At 44.8% G+C, this 16,455-nt stretch overlaps 1 protein-coding gene across 1 annotated transcript in view; it reads left to right on the forward strand.

The window, feature by feature from the left end:
* DGKI (diacylglycerol kinase iota) overlaps positions 1 to 16,455 on the forward strand; it is a 1,705,262-nt gene that overhangs the window by 831,403 nt on the left and 857,404 nt on the right. Inside the window, 1 exon segment of the mRNA XM_030215620.1 lies at positions 1,442 to 1,555. Coding sequence (XP_030071480.1) covers positions 1,442 to 1,555 — 114 coding nt within the window.

Consider the following 16,455-nt stretch of genomic DNA (forward strand, 5'->3'; position numbering starts at 1 on the left):
CAGAAATGACGTCAGAAGAAGGCGGGACACTGAGCGAAGGGAAGAAGACACGTCGGGGCGGGGGAGCGCCGCCTCCTTTTCACTAACGCTATGCTGCCACGCACCGGAGAGGTAAATTTAAACAAAAAGGAAAAGGATCTGGGGAGAAGATGGCGGGTAGTGTAGCGATCGTTTTCGGGGGGGGCGCGCTGGCAGGGCCAACTGCAGGGGGGCGCCGGAGACCCTAGGCACGGCCCTGTACAGTATAGAGTTTGAAGTATTTCCATACATAAAAGAAGAACAGGACTTGAGATGATAGTGTCTGATGATGCTAAGGTGGCCATACAGGTAGAGGTGATGGCAAACGCCAGAACGATGCTTGGGTGCTTAGGGAGAGAAGTTGCCAGCAGGAAAAAGTGCCTCTGTATAAGTCTCTGAGACCACATTTAGAGTACAGTGTAGAATTCTGGAGACAATACCTTCATAAAGATATAAACAGGATGGAGTTGGTCCAGAGGGCAGGACCACTGCAAGGGCTTTGTGAGTGGTGCAGCTGAACAGGGCACAAGGGAGACAGGGCACAAAAATCACTCCCCACCCATTGTCTCCCCTGAATTGACTGCAGTATAGTGGGTGGGGCACTAGGGGGGGAGTGTGGCATAGGGCACAATTCTGGCTTGGGATGCTCCTGCCAGAGGGGTGCTACTAAAATGGTCAGTGGTCTTCATCATAAACCATATGGGGACAAACTTAAATACCTCAATATTTATACGTGGGGGGGGGGGGGGGAAAGGCAGCAGATGGGAAATGATAAATACCTCCATGGCATAAATGCACAGGAGGTAAGTCTCTTTCAATTGAAAGGATGCTGTGGAACAAGGAAGCTTAGGATTAAGTTGAAATTAAATAAATTTAGGAATAATCTAAGGAAATACTTCATAGAAAAAGTAGTGGATATGTGGAATGGCCTCCCAGTGGAGGAGGTAGAGATAAAGACTGCAACTGAATTCAAGGCAGTATGGGCCAAGCACATAGGATCTCTTAGGGAGAGGAAGAGATAGTTGGGCAGACTAGATAGATCATATGGTCTTTATTTTCTGTTTCTATGTTTCTCTTTGTGACTTATTTCCCATTTTGCTCCATTTCTTTCATCACACTGGATCCCCCTTTTTTTTTTGTCTTTTATTTGATTCCTTATCTCATCTGTTCCTTCTTCCTCTCATTAACTCCCTACATCAGAGGTTTTCAGCCAAGGTCTTGGGGCACACGTAGCCAGTCGGGGTTTTCAGGATATCCCCATTAATAGTTGGAACATAATTACATTGAAGTCAATGGGGGGATATCCTGAAAGCCCCAACTAGCTGGGTATGCCCCAAGGTCTGGATTGAAAACCTCTGCTCTACACACTCTTCCTTTCATCCCTTTGTTGTGTGGTTTCTTTATTCTGTGTTTTCTTTTGTAGGTGGGCTGGATTCTTTCTGTCCTGGATGAATTACACCTCAGCCCTCAGCCTCCTGTGGCAGTACTCCCTCTGGGTACTGGGAATGACCTTGCTCGCACTCTCAACTGGGGAGGGGTAAGAACTTACAGAAATAACTACTTATAAACAAAGACAGAGATTTCCCAGGGTAAAATATCTGATATTAGTATTATTTGTGGTAAAATATGGATTTCTTTAACTATGTTCACTTAATCACAATCTGTATGACTCTTAGGAGCCTGTTTACTAAACCATGCTAAGCAGCTAGCATGTGGTAGCAGTTAGCAAAAACCCACATTAATGGCTACCACATGCTAAAACTTGGCAGCACAGTAAAAATCCCAGACTTGATGCTTAGCACAAGTAATGATGGGCTGGGGCAGTAATCGGGTACAGCTGGCACCAAAAGCTAGCATGTGAGACAGTTCCACGCACTATTTGTTGTGATTGCTAATATGGTGGCTGCACTTTGTACTAGGCTGCGTTTGGTTGCTATTCTTATAAAAAAAAAACTCAGGCTAAGTTAGAAGAAGAAAAGGAATCTTTATTTCTCACTAGCAATAGCACAAGAAATATTATTGGCCCTTGGCATTAGTAGTTTTACAGAACAGAGCCTATAACAATAGGAAGGAAAGTTTTATTCCTCATTGTCATACAAAGGTCATAGAACAGAGAGAAAGAAAGAAAGAAAGAAAGATTCTTAGCTATAGAGAATTAGTTTTTACGAGGGGGGGGAGTACCTCTTTCGGGGAAAAATAGACCATGGGAAAGGTATGAAACTCTCTTACCAGCATGGCTAGCTTTTCAGAGTTTCTTTGCAGAGTACTTTTATAGGCTGTGGTGAGCATTCACTTCTCCTCTACCCTGGACCAATCATAGCTACTGCATATGTGCTGGAGACTTCTAACTGGGTCTAATAAGATCTGCACCCAAACAATTTAAAACAGACCTCACGAACCATGTAAATCACAGGCTGCAAAATGGGCTCTTTCCCACGGATAAAGGAAACATCCTACTTACCCCGCTTCCAAGAGATGCTAAGAAAAGCTCTATGGACCTAACTAACTATCACCCAGTAGCATCTATTCCGCTCATAACCAAACTCATGGAGGGTATAGTGACGAAACAACTTACTGAATACCTAAATAAACACTCAATTCTGCATGAGTCTCAATCAGGATTTCGGTCAAATCACAGCACTGAAACGGTTCTAGTGTCCGCAATGAACTCATTCAAACAAGCAATTGCAACTGGCAACAACATACTCCTCCTACAATTTGACATGTCCAGTGCCTTTGACATGGTTAATCATGGAATACTATTACATATTCTAGAATACTTCGGAATAGGAGGTACAGTTCTCAAATGGTTCAAAGGATTCCTGACCACAAGATCATACCAAGTAACAATGAACGTGGATAGATCACCCCCATGGATACCTGAATGTGGAGTCCCCCAAGGATCCCCCCTCTCACCAACCTTATTCAACCTAATGATACCTTTAGCCAAACTTCTAGCCAATCAAAACCTCAACCCTTACATATATGCAGACGATGTCACAATTTATATCCCGTTCAAACATGATCTAAATGAAATCAACGAGATCAACCAAGCCTTCCACATCATGCACACCTGGGCAGATGCATTCCAACTAAAACTTAACGCAGAAAAAACACAATGTCTTGTACTCACCTCACAACATAACACAAAAAACTTCTCCACCATAAACACACCATACTGAAACAGGAAGAGAACACAAAACTTGAAAATTCTTGGAGTTACCATTGATCGAAACCTCACTCTCGATACCCACGTGAAGAACACGACGAAAAAGATGTTCCACTCCATGTGGAAACTCAAGAGTAAAACCTTTCTTCCCAAGACACGTCTTCCGAACCCTGGTACAGTCAATGGTAATAAGCCACCTGGACTACTGCAATGCACTGTATGCTGGCTGCAAAGAACAGACTATCAAAAAACTCCAAACAGCCCAGAATACTGCCGCCAGACTCTTATTTGGAAAAACTAAATATGAAAGTGCAAAACCCCGAAGAGAGAAACTTCACTGGCTCCCACTTAAGGAACGCATTGCGTTCAAGATCTGCATGATTATACACAAAATCATTCATGCAGACGCCCCAATCTACACGCTAAACCTTGTGGACCTACCTCCCAGAAACGCCACAAAATCGTCCCACAAATTTCTCAATCTGCACTTCCCCAGCTGTAAAGGTCTAAAATACAAGCTTATGTATGCCACTACCTTCTCTTACATGAGCACACAGTTATGGAATGCATTACCCACAGACCTGAAAACAATTGAGGAAATAACTAACTTTCGCAAATCTCTGAAGACATATTTCTTCAACAAGGCCTACAAAGAGAACCTATAGCCCCAACAATCCACCTCACCAATCCATCCAGTTATGAAAGTCCACCTTCTAAACTTACCCGCCCAATCACTTCCTTCTTCTTCCCCTTACTTAATCTCTACACATTACTAATTGTATCTGATATCCTGGAATGACAATATCATAACTAAACTATGTAAGCCACGTTGAGCCTGCAAATAGGTGGGAAAATGTGGGATATAAATGCAATAAATAAATAAAATAAGTGCTGGAGGTTTGCAATTGGTGTCCTTGCCACACTTATTCTCAGTAAATTACATTTGCAACAAGGTATACCAGGAAGCTGTTGCCCTAGCAACAGGAGGATCCATCAGAGTCTGTGATCAGCCAGAAATTCCTTCATGAGGTTGATAGTAAAGAAAGATGGGGGATGGGATACCTTCAGCATACCTGAAGTAGAATATTACAGCTAAAAATTATAGACAACTTAATGCCACCTCAAACTCCTCCCATCACGTACCCCCAAGATCAATACCTCCCCTACAGTGTCCTCAAGGAGGTAGCATTTTTTTAAAGCAAAATACACTCAAACAATTACAGTTGAATAAACATACGACCACTTGACAAAAAAAGCAGAACCATGAAGGAAAAGCATTGAGAAAATATATCGTAATTCATGTGGTCCATCTAGGTCAAAAGCAAAGAGGAGCACCAAGAAAGAAAAAAAAAAAAGAGGAGAATTTTCAGAGGAATTATCAAAGTAACAACCTGATGATTGTCTCAAACTTAAATACGTGCACTATCAGATGGTTCATTTTACAATCCAAAGTACCTATCTTCCAGCCCCATCTCCCCCTGTATTTGTACCAGATGCCCTCTTCTTTTCTGTGAGAAATTAAGAAATGGAACACTTCAAAAGACATGCTTCTTAGCCTCATACATCACAAGACATTTACAAGGAAATTTAATAAAATTTTGCATCCCGAGGTTCTCTTGCCTCTTGGGCAGTAGACAGAAATTTCTTATTTCTACCTTGTTTTACAGACATCAGGAAAATCAATTGAGTTGATATTCAAAGTGATTTAAGCAGCCAGAAATGATCTCTGGCTGGTTAAATTGTGTGTGCGGGGCTAACCAGTCATTTTCAGCGGCACTTAACTGGTTAGCACTCTCTCAAAACCTGCTATTTTGGGGGTGTTCCAGGGGTTGGAGTCAGCACTTGGTTGGTTATGTGTTGATATTCAGTACTTAACTGGCCAAGGTAACTGCATGAATAGGACTGTATAAAAGTCAGTCCTATCTTTATGCAGTGTCCCATAACCAGTTAAGTGCTGAATATTATACTTAACTGACTGTGCGTTAGCAATCTCCACAAATCTAGGAATTCAGTGCTAAAGCCCAGCCATGGCCCTGTGTTAAATTTTAGGGTGTCATGGCCTTGGCCGTACTGTGAGGCCCGGGCAGTGGACTGGCCTCAGGACTCTGGGGCAGAGGATTGCGGCATCCCTCAACATCCCTCTTCATTCCTCGCTGGAGTGGGATGCTGATGGCACCACTCTGGGGCACTTCATGGGTGGCATAGGCCAGCTCAGCCCTGCCGGGTGGTGGGGTCGCCTACGCAAGTATGAGCTCAAGGGGCGATGCCTTTGTATTCCCATGATGGGAGTTCAGCTGTGGCACTCCTTGCTGATGTCAGGCCCTTCCGGCCTATTTCAGAGCAATAAGGCCTGCCACTGACTGCCTTCACAATGGGTCGTTTTTCCTAGTTGCTGCCTTGCCAGGATCCTGCTCTGCCTGTTTCCAGCTCCAGCCCTGCCTGTCTCCAGTTCCAGCCCTGCTTGTCTCTAGCTACAGCCAAGTCCATCTCCAGCTACAGCCATCTCCAGCTCCAGCCCTACCTGTCTCCAGCTCCAGCCAAATCCACCTTGCCTTGTTCCAGCCAAGTCTGCCTTACCTCAGTTCCAGCCTACATTATCTTTAAACCAGCCAAAAATAAACCAGATATTCAATCCCGGTTACTGGAAACGTCCCAGCACTGAATATTCAGGCTCAGCGCTGACCACGGGAGTTAACTGGTCTGATTCCCGTGGTCTGAATATTGGCCTCCCTGTCCTTATCCTGCTCAAACACAAACATAGAAACAGAGAAAAATACAGGCAGATAAAGATCATATTGCCTATCCAGCGCTTCTTGTCTATGCCATCCATGCCCTTAGAGATCCTATGTACTTGTCCCAAGCTCTCTTGAATGAAGCGCAGCAGCCCTATTGGTCTCCTTTTCTAAACATCTTTCCAGGAGAACCAAAACATCCTAAGAGATTCTTGGGTCCCTATGCTTTCGCCCCTCTAATCATGATCACCAAGGAATGAAAAGATAGGCCTGGGTGGGGATGCCTGGTATTCTGCTTACTGGTTTCTGGGGGGAGGGAAGGGGGATCATGATTAGAGGGGGGAAAGCATAGGGACCCAAGAATCTCTTAGGCCAGTGCTTCTCAACCCAGTCCTTGGGGTACACCCAGCCATTCAGGATTTCAGGATGTCCACAATGTGTATACATTAAATAGATTTGCATGCACTGCTTCTTTGGTATTCAAATCTATCTTATGCATAAGTTAGGGCAGCCTTTTTGTTTTCCTAACTTTATCCATTTACTTAACCGGTTAGTGATGTGAATATCGTCGCTAACCAGTTAAATACCAGCTGTACCCATGGACAGCTCTGGCACTAACTGAACAATAAAGGAGCAGTTAGAGCTGATTTCAGTGGCACTGTCTGGTTAAGTACCACTCAATATCAGAGGTAAGTAGGAAATAGTTATCTAACCAGGTAGGAGGCCCTCCTGTATGGCTGAATCGCTTTGAATATTGGGCGGCTAACATTTTAATTGTATATAATATACAGTTTTCCTCTCTACGTGGAATAAATCTTCCAGTTCTTGGAAAGTGAGGAGTGTTCCCTGATGAGATAATTACGCTATCCAGTGTAACACTTTGGGTTTCCAATCTCTACTAATACATTGATTTAATTTGCAAGGAAGCACCTAGCTATTCCATAGAGGAGCTAACCTAGAGTAAGTCTTCCCCCTAAGAGCAAGTTTTTATATTTCTTCCAAAAATGGTGAGTTAATCTCATAAAGGATGTTCGTGCTAAGTTCTAATTCATACCTCCGCCTCCATTCTCTCATACTATTTACTCTCTCTATGTCCTGTTCAATTTGGACCCATTGAGATCTGGCCAATGCCAGTCAAAGATATCTCTTAATTGGGCTGCCTCATAATAATATTTAAAATTTGGTACCATCATGCCTCCCTCTTCCCAACTCAGGAACATGACTTCTCGAGAGATCTGGCAGAACACTTTAGCCTTATAGATGCAAAATTCTTCCTGTGAATTCTAGAGAGTATCTGATTGGGGACCCCTATTGATAAGGTCTGAAATATACAGACAAATCCTTGCAGAGAGTCATTATTTTAAAAGCTGTTATTCTTCCCACCTAGGAAATTTGGACCAGTGTTCTAAATCTTTATTAAGCTGATCTAATAGAGTACCATAATTCACGTGAACCCCCAAATATCGAACCTGTCCCTTTGCTCATTTAAAAGGGAACATCCAGCTGAGGATAATTATCTCAACCTCTCCAACATTAATGTTTAAAATCTCAGATTTGGTCATATTTGCTTTGAAACCAGAGACTGCCCCAAAGGTCTGCAATTCAGCCATAGTGGAATTCAAGGATTGCCTAGAATCTGTCGGGGTAAACAGAATATTATCTGCCAAAAATGTTATAATCCCCATGCCCTACTTTCATTCTCCTATAAGAACATAAGAAGATAAGCGTTGTCATACTGGGACAGACCGAAGGTCCATCAAGCCCAGTATCCTGTTTCCAACAGTGTCCAATCCAGGTCACAAGTACCTAGCAAGATCCCAGAACAGTAAAACAGATTTTATGCTGCTTATCCTTAAATATGCAGTGGATTTTCCCAAGTCCATCTTAATAATGACTTATGGACTTTTCTTTCAGGAAATTATCCAAACCTTTTTTAAACCCTGCTAATCTAACTGCTTTTACTGCATTCTCTGGCAATGAATGCCAGAGTTTAATTTCTTGTTGAAGTATTGCCACATTGGGATAGACCAAAAGTCCATCAAGCCCAGCACTCTGTTTCCAACAGTGGCCAATACAGGTCAGAAATACCTGGCAAGATCCCAAAAAAGTTCAATACATTTTATGCTGCTTATCCCAGAAACAAGCAGTGGATTTTCCCCAAGTCATTTTAATAAGGGTGTATGGACTTTTCCTTTAGGAAGCCATCCAAACATTTTTTAAGCCACGCTAAGCTTACCCCTTTACCACATTCTTTGGCAACGAATTCCAGAGTTTAATTACAAGTTGAGTGAAGAAAAAAGTATTTTTGAAAAGAGTAAACAAGCTATTCACATCTACCTGTTCCACTCCACTGAGTATTTTATAGACTTCTATCATATCTTCCTTCAGCCATCTCTTCTCCAAGTTGAAGAGCCCTAGCCACTTTAGTCTTTCCTCATAGGGAAGTCATCCCATCCCCTTTATCATTTTCATCGCCCTCCTCTTTACCTTTTCTAATTCCACTATATCTTTTTTGAGATGCGGTGACCAGAATTGTACGTAGTAATCGAGGTGCGGTCGCAATGTGGAGAAGTACAAAGGCATTATAACATTCTCAGTTTTGGTTTCCATTCCTTTCCTAATAATTCCTAACATTCTATTTGCTTTCTTAGCCGCTGCTGCATGTTCAGCAAAGGGTTTCAACATATCAACGATGACACCTAGATCGTTTTCCTGGGCAGTGACTCCTAATGTAGAACCTTGCATCAGGTAACTATGGTTTGGGTTCCTCTTTTCTACATGCATCAATTTGCACTTGCTCACATTAAAAGTCATCTTCCATATGCATGCCCAGTCTCCCAGTCTTGTAAGGTCCTCTTGTAATTTTCACAATCCTCTTGCGATTTAACAACTTTGAATAACTTTATGTTGTCCGCAAATTTAATTACCTCAGTAGTTACTCCCATCTGTAGATCATTTATAAACATGTTAAAAAGCAACGGTCCCAGCACAGACCCCTGGGGAACCCCACTATCTATCCTTCTCCTTTGAGAATACTGACCCTACTCTCTGTTTTCTATCTTTTAACCAGTTTTTACTCCACAATAGAACACTACCTCCTATCCCCTGACTTTCCAATTTCCTCTGGAGTCTTTCATGATGTACTTTGCCAATGCCTTTTGAAAATCCAGATACACAGTATCGACCAGCGCACCTTTATCCACATGTTCACCCTTTCAAAGAAATGTAGTAGTAGTTCGGTGAGGCAAGATTTCCCTTGATTAAATCCATGTTGGCTTTGTCTCATCAATCCATACTAATGTATATTCTTTGTAATTTTGTTCTTTATAATATTCTGTACTGCACTGACATTAGGCTCACGTGTCTGTAATTTCCAGGATCACCTCTGGAACCCTTTTAAAAAATCGGTGTTACATAGATCACCCTCTAATCTTCCAGTACCATGCTTGATTTTAAAGATAAATTACATGTTACTAACAGTAGTTCTGCAAGTTCATTTTTCAATTCTATCAGTACTCTGCTTTTGTCCAGGATTGATTACTGCAGTCTAATATATGTGGGTTACACTAAATCCACAGGGAGGTTTCACACATGTACAGTATTGTGGGGGAAGTGGGGTTTTACTTTGTATCACTTATCTACTATAATAAAACTCACCCTCAACGTTCTGAGGACACTGACGTCAGTGAAGCCAAGCCCTGACTTCCTTCAAAAAGGTTCGAAGGTTCGTGGTGGTGAAGCCACCAAAATCGCTCCGGGCCCCGCCCTCGAGGGTGGAGCAATGGCAGAACAACGAAGGGGTTGGCAGGGAGGGAGGCAGGGAGGCGGGGGGGGGGGGGGAATCGCTCCGGGCCCCGCCCTCGCATCAAACGTCATGACGTTGGGGCGGAGCAATGGAAGAATAATGAATGGGTTGGCCAGGGAGGGAGGGGTGTTGGCGACGAACACCTTGCTAGCGCCCGTTTCATTTGCTCTGAAACGGGCCTCTTTTACTAGTGTTAAATAAATTTACTCACCTTTTGTATTAAAAATGTGCCTCGCTAAGGTTGTTGTAGACTTGCTGGCCTCTCCAGTGTGCCTAGGGAGGTGGGAGGTCATGCAGGTTGTCAGGATCACTCACTGTATCCTCACCACTCCTTCACAGTCTCTTCCTTCTCAGCATTGCACACCATCCATTCCCAGGGTTAAAGGTCTGCAATCTGTCTCAGGAAAACAGGAGATTCACTAGAAGTGCTTTATTATCTCCTTAATACAACTACTCTTCTTTAAGTCTTTCCAGATCTTCCCTCTACCCGGAATAGTCCAACTTTTAAACACAGTTCAATTTAGCACTGCTTTCAATACAGTTCAATTAGCACTGCTTTTCAACACCATTCAGCTTAGCACTGCTTTTCAACACCGTTCAATTTAGCACTGCTTTCAATACAGTTCAGCTTAACAGCAATATGGTCTAAATCACTTTCTCACTCTTAGACCTAATGACCCACCTCCCTCATTTGTCAGCACAAATCCTCCTGACATCCACCCACTGGGTCAATCCACCAAGTCTTCATTCACTCTCTCATGTTCAGTTCATAACTCACTTTAAGAGCCCTCCACCAGTACTTCCATTTCCTCCTCATTCTCTCCTTCTTCCACCTTCTCTAGTTCCATTCTCTTCCCTTCCTCTCGATCTAGGGGCTCCTCCCCTCCCACATCTGATTCCATTTCCCAATCAACCCCCAGCTCCTCCCTTTCTTGCATAGAATCCTCTCCCTTCACCTGATCCCTCTGCTGTTGCTGCACTGCCTTCTGGGCCTTGTAGTTTCTTAGTTCCTGGTTTCTCTGATGTTGCACTGCCTTCAGGGCTTTGTAGTTTCTTAGTTCCAAATTTCTCTGGTGCTGCACTGCCTTCTGGGCTTTGTAGTTTCTTTGCTCCTCACAAGGTGTAACTTGGGCCTCTTATCCTCTCTGTTGCTTTCCTTCTCCCTGGCTTGTTTCTCTGGTTTTGGCATATGCCTTAGAATAGCAAAATTGTGCAGAGTGCAGCAGGCAGTGAAGATCTTATAGACCCTGGCTGGCCTGTCCACATTAGTCTTGCTGACTAGATCCAGATTTGGCCGACAGGGTGGAGCCAGTCTTGGGACTTGTAACTTTGTTTTTCTTAGGAATCAAGTTGTGAAATCAGATCCACCACTCCATGCATCCTATGGTGTAGAGAAATTTCTAAAATTATGTAATCTCAGGTAGAGATCAGGCATAGGGGATGACTACTCTTAGTACAAATATGACACTCTTAGTGGAAAAATATGAAAGTAGCAATCTGGTAATTAGATAAGATATAATGAGTTATCTCACTAAGTGCAAACCCAAATTCTTATAGCTTAAAAAATACTAATAAAGACTGACACAAGGCTCAGATATTATAAAAATATAAAAGTTAATTATTAGTATTTGCAGCAATAATAATAGTAGTAAATATCAAAGATAATGCACTTATGCTGAATTACCGAAAATGATGGTAAATTAATGAGCATTTAAGTACCTGTCAAGCTAAGCTAAAGGTAACACACACTAGGTACCCTGGTCCTAAACTGATTAGGACTCATAACTACCAAAGGCATTATGCAAAACAAACAGTTACGATCTGACCATGATGAAAGGCTTTTTCACTGTCATGGACACTGGATGTAGAGGAAGTCAGGGAGCTGTTGAATCTCTTGGGAGGATACAGAAGCTGGAGTAGGGATTGTTAGACAGCAGTTAGGTGCAGACAGCAAGCCATAAGGGACGAGGTCGTCAGATGGTCTCTCTCTTTCTCTGGATGGTGTCTACTGGAGCAGACAGGACTATGCAGACAGCAAGCAGGAAAAGCAGACAGCAGGGCCGGGTTTTACAGGCTTAGAATGTCTTCATGATACGACCGACCGACCGGCTTGCTGCTTCAGATAATACCAAGATAACATCATGTTTGTGCAGAGGCTTCTTATACCCTTTTCTTGGGCAAGACGAGCCTTATAGTCTAGAATAACAAATTGGGGATTTCCAATGTTGTGATTTAGGGAACCCAAAACACTGGGCCAGAGGCGCAGGAGCAGAGTTGTTCTGACTATGAAAGCACAGTTTTGTAAACAAAGTTGTTGAAACTGTTTTCACTCAGATACAGCCTTGGCTGTATTTAGCAATGTCCTTTTCACTGCACATAGGCTTGAGGCCTATTGAAGCAACAAGCCTTAGCATGAGAGATGAAATTGGCCTGAGTCTGTATCTTTAAAGTCAGGTTCATATTGCTAAATAGTGCCTCCTGCAGGGCCTTTTGCTCCCACAATGGGGTAAGGCCAGAACTGGATCCACCCTGTTAGCCATATCTGGATGTAGTTGCCAACCCTTGTCAAATGCTCACCCCCAGATCACTTGAGACAGTGGAATATGGTCTTCAGGAGTGCAAATGTTCTCTTTTACTGCCTGGGGTACCACTTTGGGCACTGTTGTAGCGGAGAGGGAGCCAGCAAAGACAAACACAAGTGGCTGCAGCCGCCCCCTCCCTCCCCCACACCACTCATACCCATACTAATATGCACATCGAGACTGAGACACCCACACACAGACAAACACACCAACTTGCATACAGGGATGGTGTACAAGGTGGGGGAGGGGGATAGGGGAAGTTGAGGGATAGTGGGAAGGGAGGGAGGAAAGGACAGATGTACAACAGATATAGGTGAGAAGGGAGGAAGCAGTAACAGCAGGGATAGAAGATAATTGAAATGGATATGGGATTTGGTCACAGCACACACCAAAACTGACATATATTTATTTTTATTTTATTTATTTTTGGTGCATTTTTACCCCACATTTTCCCACATGAGCAGGCACAATGCGGCTTACATTAAATCAAGAGGAAACAATACAATACAATACATTGATGGCACAGAATTGGAATGTGACAGGAGGGGAAGGTACATGAGATGACACGGGCTAAATGTCAGGGGTGAAGAGCCAACAAGCGAAAGAGGTTAGACATTGGAGTTGCCAGCGGAATAAACCTTGTCGAATAAAAATGTTTTTAAGGACTTCTTAAATAGTTGGTGGTCGGCGAGCTCTTTAAGTGGTTTAGGCAGAACATTCCAGGATTTTGGACTGATGTAGGGGAAGGACAAAGCATAAAGGGTCTTTTATATATCACCAGAAACATAGTACAACATATGAACACACTTATTATAGCAGCTATGTAAATCGATGTAGTAATTAGTCATTCTGTACTATGTATAATATCCACGCACTATATAGAAAGTGATCCATGCCGATATGCCATCAGCACATACTGATGTCATGACATTGGCGCATATTGATGTCGCAACATCATGCATGTAGAGACATTTGGAAGCATGGCTTCTAAAAGAAGACAGTCAAGTTTCTCTGCTGGAGACACTGAGGTTCTGGCCAACTGTTTCTCCAGATGGAGAAGCGCTACTTCATAATACCAGGCCATAGGAGATCCTATCACCAATATAGGAGCGCTTGGGAGAGACCGACAGCTGTCTACAATTCACAAGCCTCCTTCCCCAGAGATGTAAGTATTAAAAGTGTTCAAAGTACTGTGCACAAGTATAGTTCAGGATTGTAGTGGTTACCTGAGTCTGGACCAGTGCAAAATGTTCAAAACACAAGACTACTTACTCCCCTGCTTAGGAATCCTTCTTAAGATGGGAAAGTCTGTGAGGAGAACAGAAACCAGTGATGGGGTTTGAACGATGTCTGGTGATTTATGCACTCTACCACCTCCTTGCTTGAGTAATCATGCCTCAGAAGGGGAAAGTCTATGTCCCTGAGGAGGAAAGTACAAAATGCAAGCAGCTCAGGGGAGCAGGAACCAGTGATGGCATTTGAATTCACCACCCTAGAAACATAAGTATAGTGCTCTAAACACTTAGCTACGTCGTGCAAGCCACTTCACCTGCAATAGGGCCAGTATCACCACTAATCCCCTAGAAAGGCAGCATATGCATGTCAGATTGTAGGTAAGCCAAATAATAATACAATTAGTGTTACATAATCTGCAAATACTATGAGGTTTAATGCTGACTGACAGTCACAATAGCCTCTCTATCCATGCCATGACGCATATATACAGACATTGGCATGGCATGCTTCACTATGATATGGAGGTGGAGGGGGAGGCAGGAGCTGGCATGTCATGTTAAACAGATGTATGAAAAATCTAACATGTATCTGGCACTCAACTTCCCTCTTTCTTCACACTCCTTGTCTCTATATAGATGGAGGATCTGTGCAAATGGGGCAGGTACCTGCGGCCGCACTGCAGAGACTACCTCCAGGGTTGGTGCATCAGGATCTGCTTGAAGAGGTAGATGAGTGGCACTTCTTGCTCATCTCTATGGCAGCCACCAGGTGCCAATGTCTAACCAATAGACAAAGGTTGGTCCCTAATCCCCTTGGTCAACTCCCAGACTACAATGCCCACCTTAGAACAGGTCATGGTCAAATTTTCAGCTGAGGGTGAGCATGACCGTAACCAGTGGTGTGCTGGAGCCGGCTCACACTGGCTTACAAGAGCCGGTTGTTAAATTTTGTACCGACTTGCGAGCCAGTTGTTCTTGAGGGCGAGTCGGCTCTCCTTCCTTCCTCCCTCCCTCCCTCCAGCTACAGGGTCAGGTCCCTCCCCTCCCTTGTCCAGCAAATTCTTCAGGGCAGGCAGTCTTGCCTGCCCGCTGCCAGCACTGACCCTCCCCCGCTGCCGGATCGCTCTTTAAAAATGGCCACCAAGACTTCCAGCGGCAGCCTCGCGAGACTTCTGCTGAAGTCTTGGAGGCCGCCCTTGTAAGTCTCGGCGGCAGCAGGGGAGAGTCAGCGCTGGCAGCGGGCAGGAAAGACTTGGGATCTTTCCTGCCTGCCCCGAAGCATCCTCTGGACAACCTCGGTGGCTGGAGGGGGGGCACAGGGGAGAGAAGTGAGTTGCTGGACATGGGTGGCTGGAGGAGGGGGGCAGGGGAGTGAAGGGAGTCGCTGGGCATGGGTGGCTGGAGGGGGGGCAGGGGAGAGACGAGAGTCACTGGGCATGGGTGGCTGGAGGGGGGGCAGGGGAGAGAAGGGAGTCACTAGACATGGGTGGCTGGAGGGGGGCAGGGGAGAGAGGAGAGTCGCTGGGCATGGGTGGCTGGAGGGGGCAGGGGAGAGAGGAGAGTCGCTGGACATGGATTGCTGGAGGGGGCAGGGGAGAGAGGAGGGTTGCTTGACGTGGGTGGATGGAGGAGAGGGGAGGGCAGGGGAGAGGAGGGTCGCTGGACATGGGTGGATGGAGGGGAGGGCAGGGGGAGAGAAGGGTCGCTGGACATGGGTGGATGGAGGGCAGGGGAGAGGAGGGTCGCTGGAAATGGGTGGATGGAGGGCAGGGCAGGGGGAGAGAAGGGTCACTGGACTTGCTGCTATAGGACCAGCCCTCGAGAGGGAGAAGGATGAAGGGGATGAAGAGGATGGAGAAGAAAGAACAGAGGAAGAAAATGAAGATGTAGACCAGGAGAAAACTGAAGGGGAGGAGGATGATGAAACTGAAGGGGATGAGGAGGACACCTCTCTTGCCTCCCTGTTCACTGTTTCTCCTCCCCCTCATCCTGCTAGCCCTGGAGCCCATGCCATGTGCCACCCTGGGAGCAGATGGACCGGTCTCAGGAGGGGCTGGCCAACAGAAGAGGGCAATGGTCTTGTGGCTCAACCCTCTTCCTCTCCAATACAGAGAGCTGAGACTCAACCAGATCCAGGGGCAACTGCAGTTGCACCTTGCCTTCATCTGCTTCTGGAACTCTACCTGTATTGGGAAAGATAGAGGCAACACTCGAGGCCGTTGAACGGTGACTAAGAGTTGTGGAATGTGGTCTGGGCCGCCTGACTCATCATCTGCAAGGCTCAGACCTCTCCCAGGATCCTTGTCTGCTCCTCTCCCTCCTGAGGCAGCTCTCTCCTTCCGCCCCATACTAACAGTGATCTTATTTATTTATTTATTTATAGATCATTTATATCCCGCCTTTTGCCACGGAACGCAGCCCCTTCTTCTCCCCTTCTCTCACCCTTTTAGTTTATAGTGTACATTAGCCATTTCTTTGTGTCTTCATTTTTTCCCAGTTCCCCCTGAGTCTAGGCCACAGCCCTAACCACTAGGCTACGAGGCCACTCCATAAACCCCATAATATCTCACATTTTCAACACGAGTTTATATTCGCTCACCAAACTTTTCACAGTAAGTACCCCAGCCCGATTGTCCAGTACTATGGGGGTGGGGGGAATGGGGGAAAGGCTGGGGTCACATTTTGTATTTGCCACCATGTACAGCACTGTGGGGGTGGAGGGGAAGGCTGGGGTCATAATTTGTATTTGCCTCCATTTACAGCATTGTGAGGGAGAAGGAAAGTGGGGAAGGCTGGAGTCACATTAAGTCCATATTTGTCACCTGTATATAATACATATTCTCACCTTTTTCACAAAAATTATGTCTGGATAAGGTTCTCTCTCACTTGCTGGCCTCTTTGTCGGGCCCGGTGA

Source organism: Microcaecilia unicolor, chromosome 10 (assembly GCF_901765095.1).
Source record: "Microcaecilia unicolor chromosome 10, aMicUni1.1, whole genome shotgun sequence".
NCBI lineage: Eukaryota > Metazoa > Chordata > Amphibia > Gymnophiona > Siphonopidae > Microcaecilia > Microcaecilia unicolor.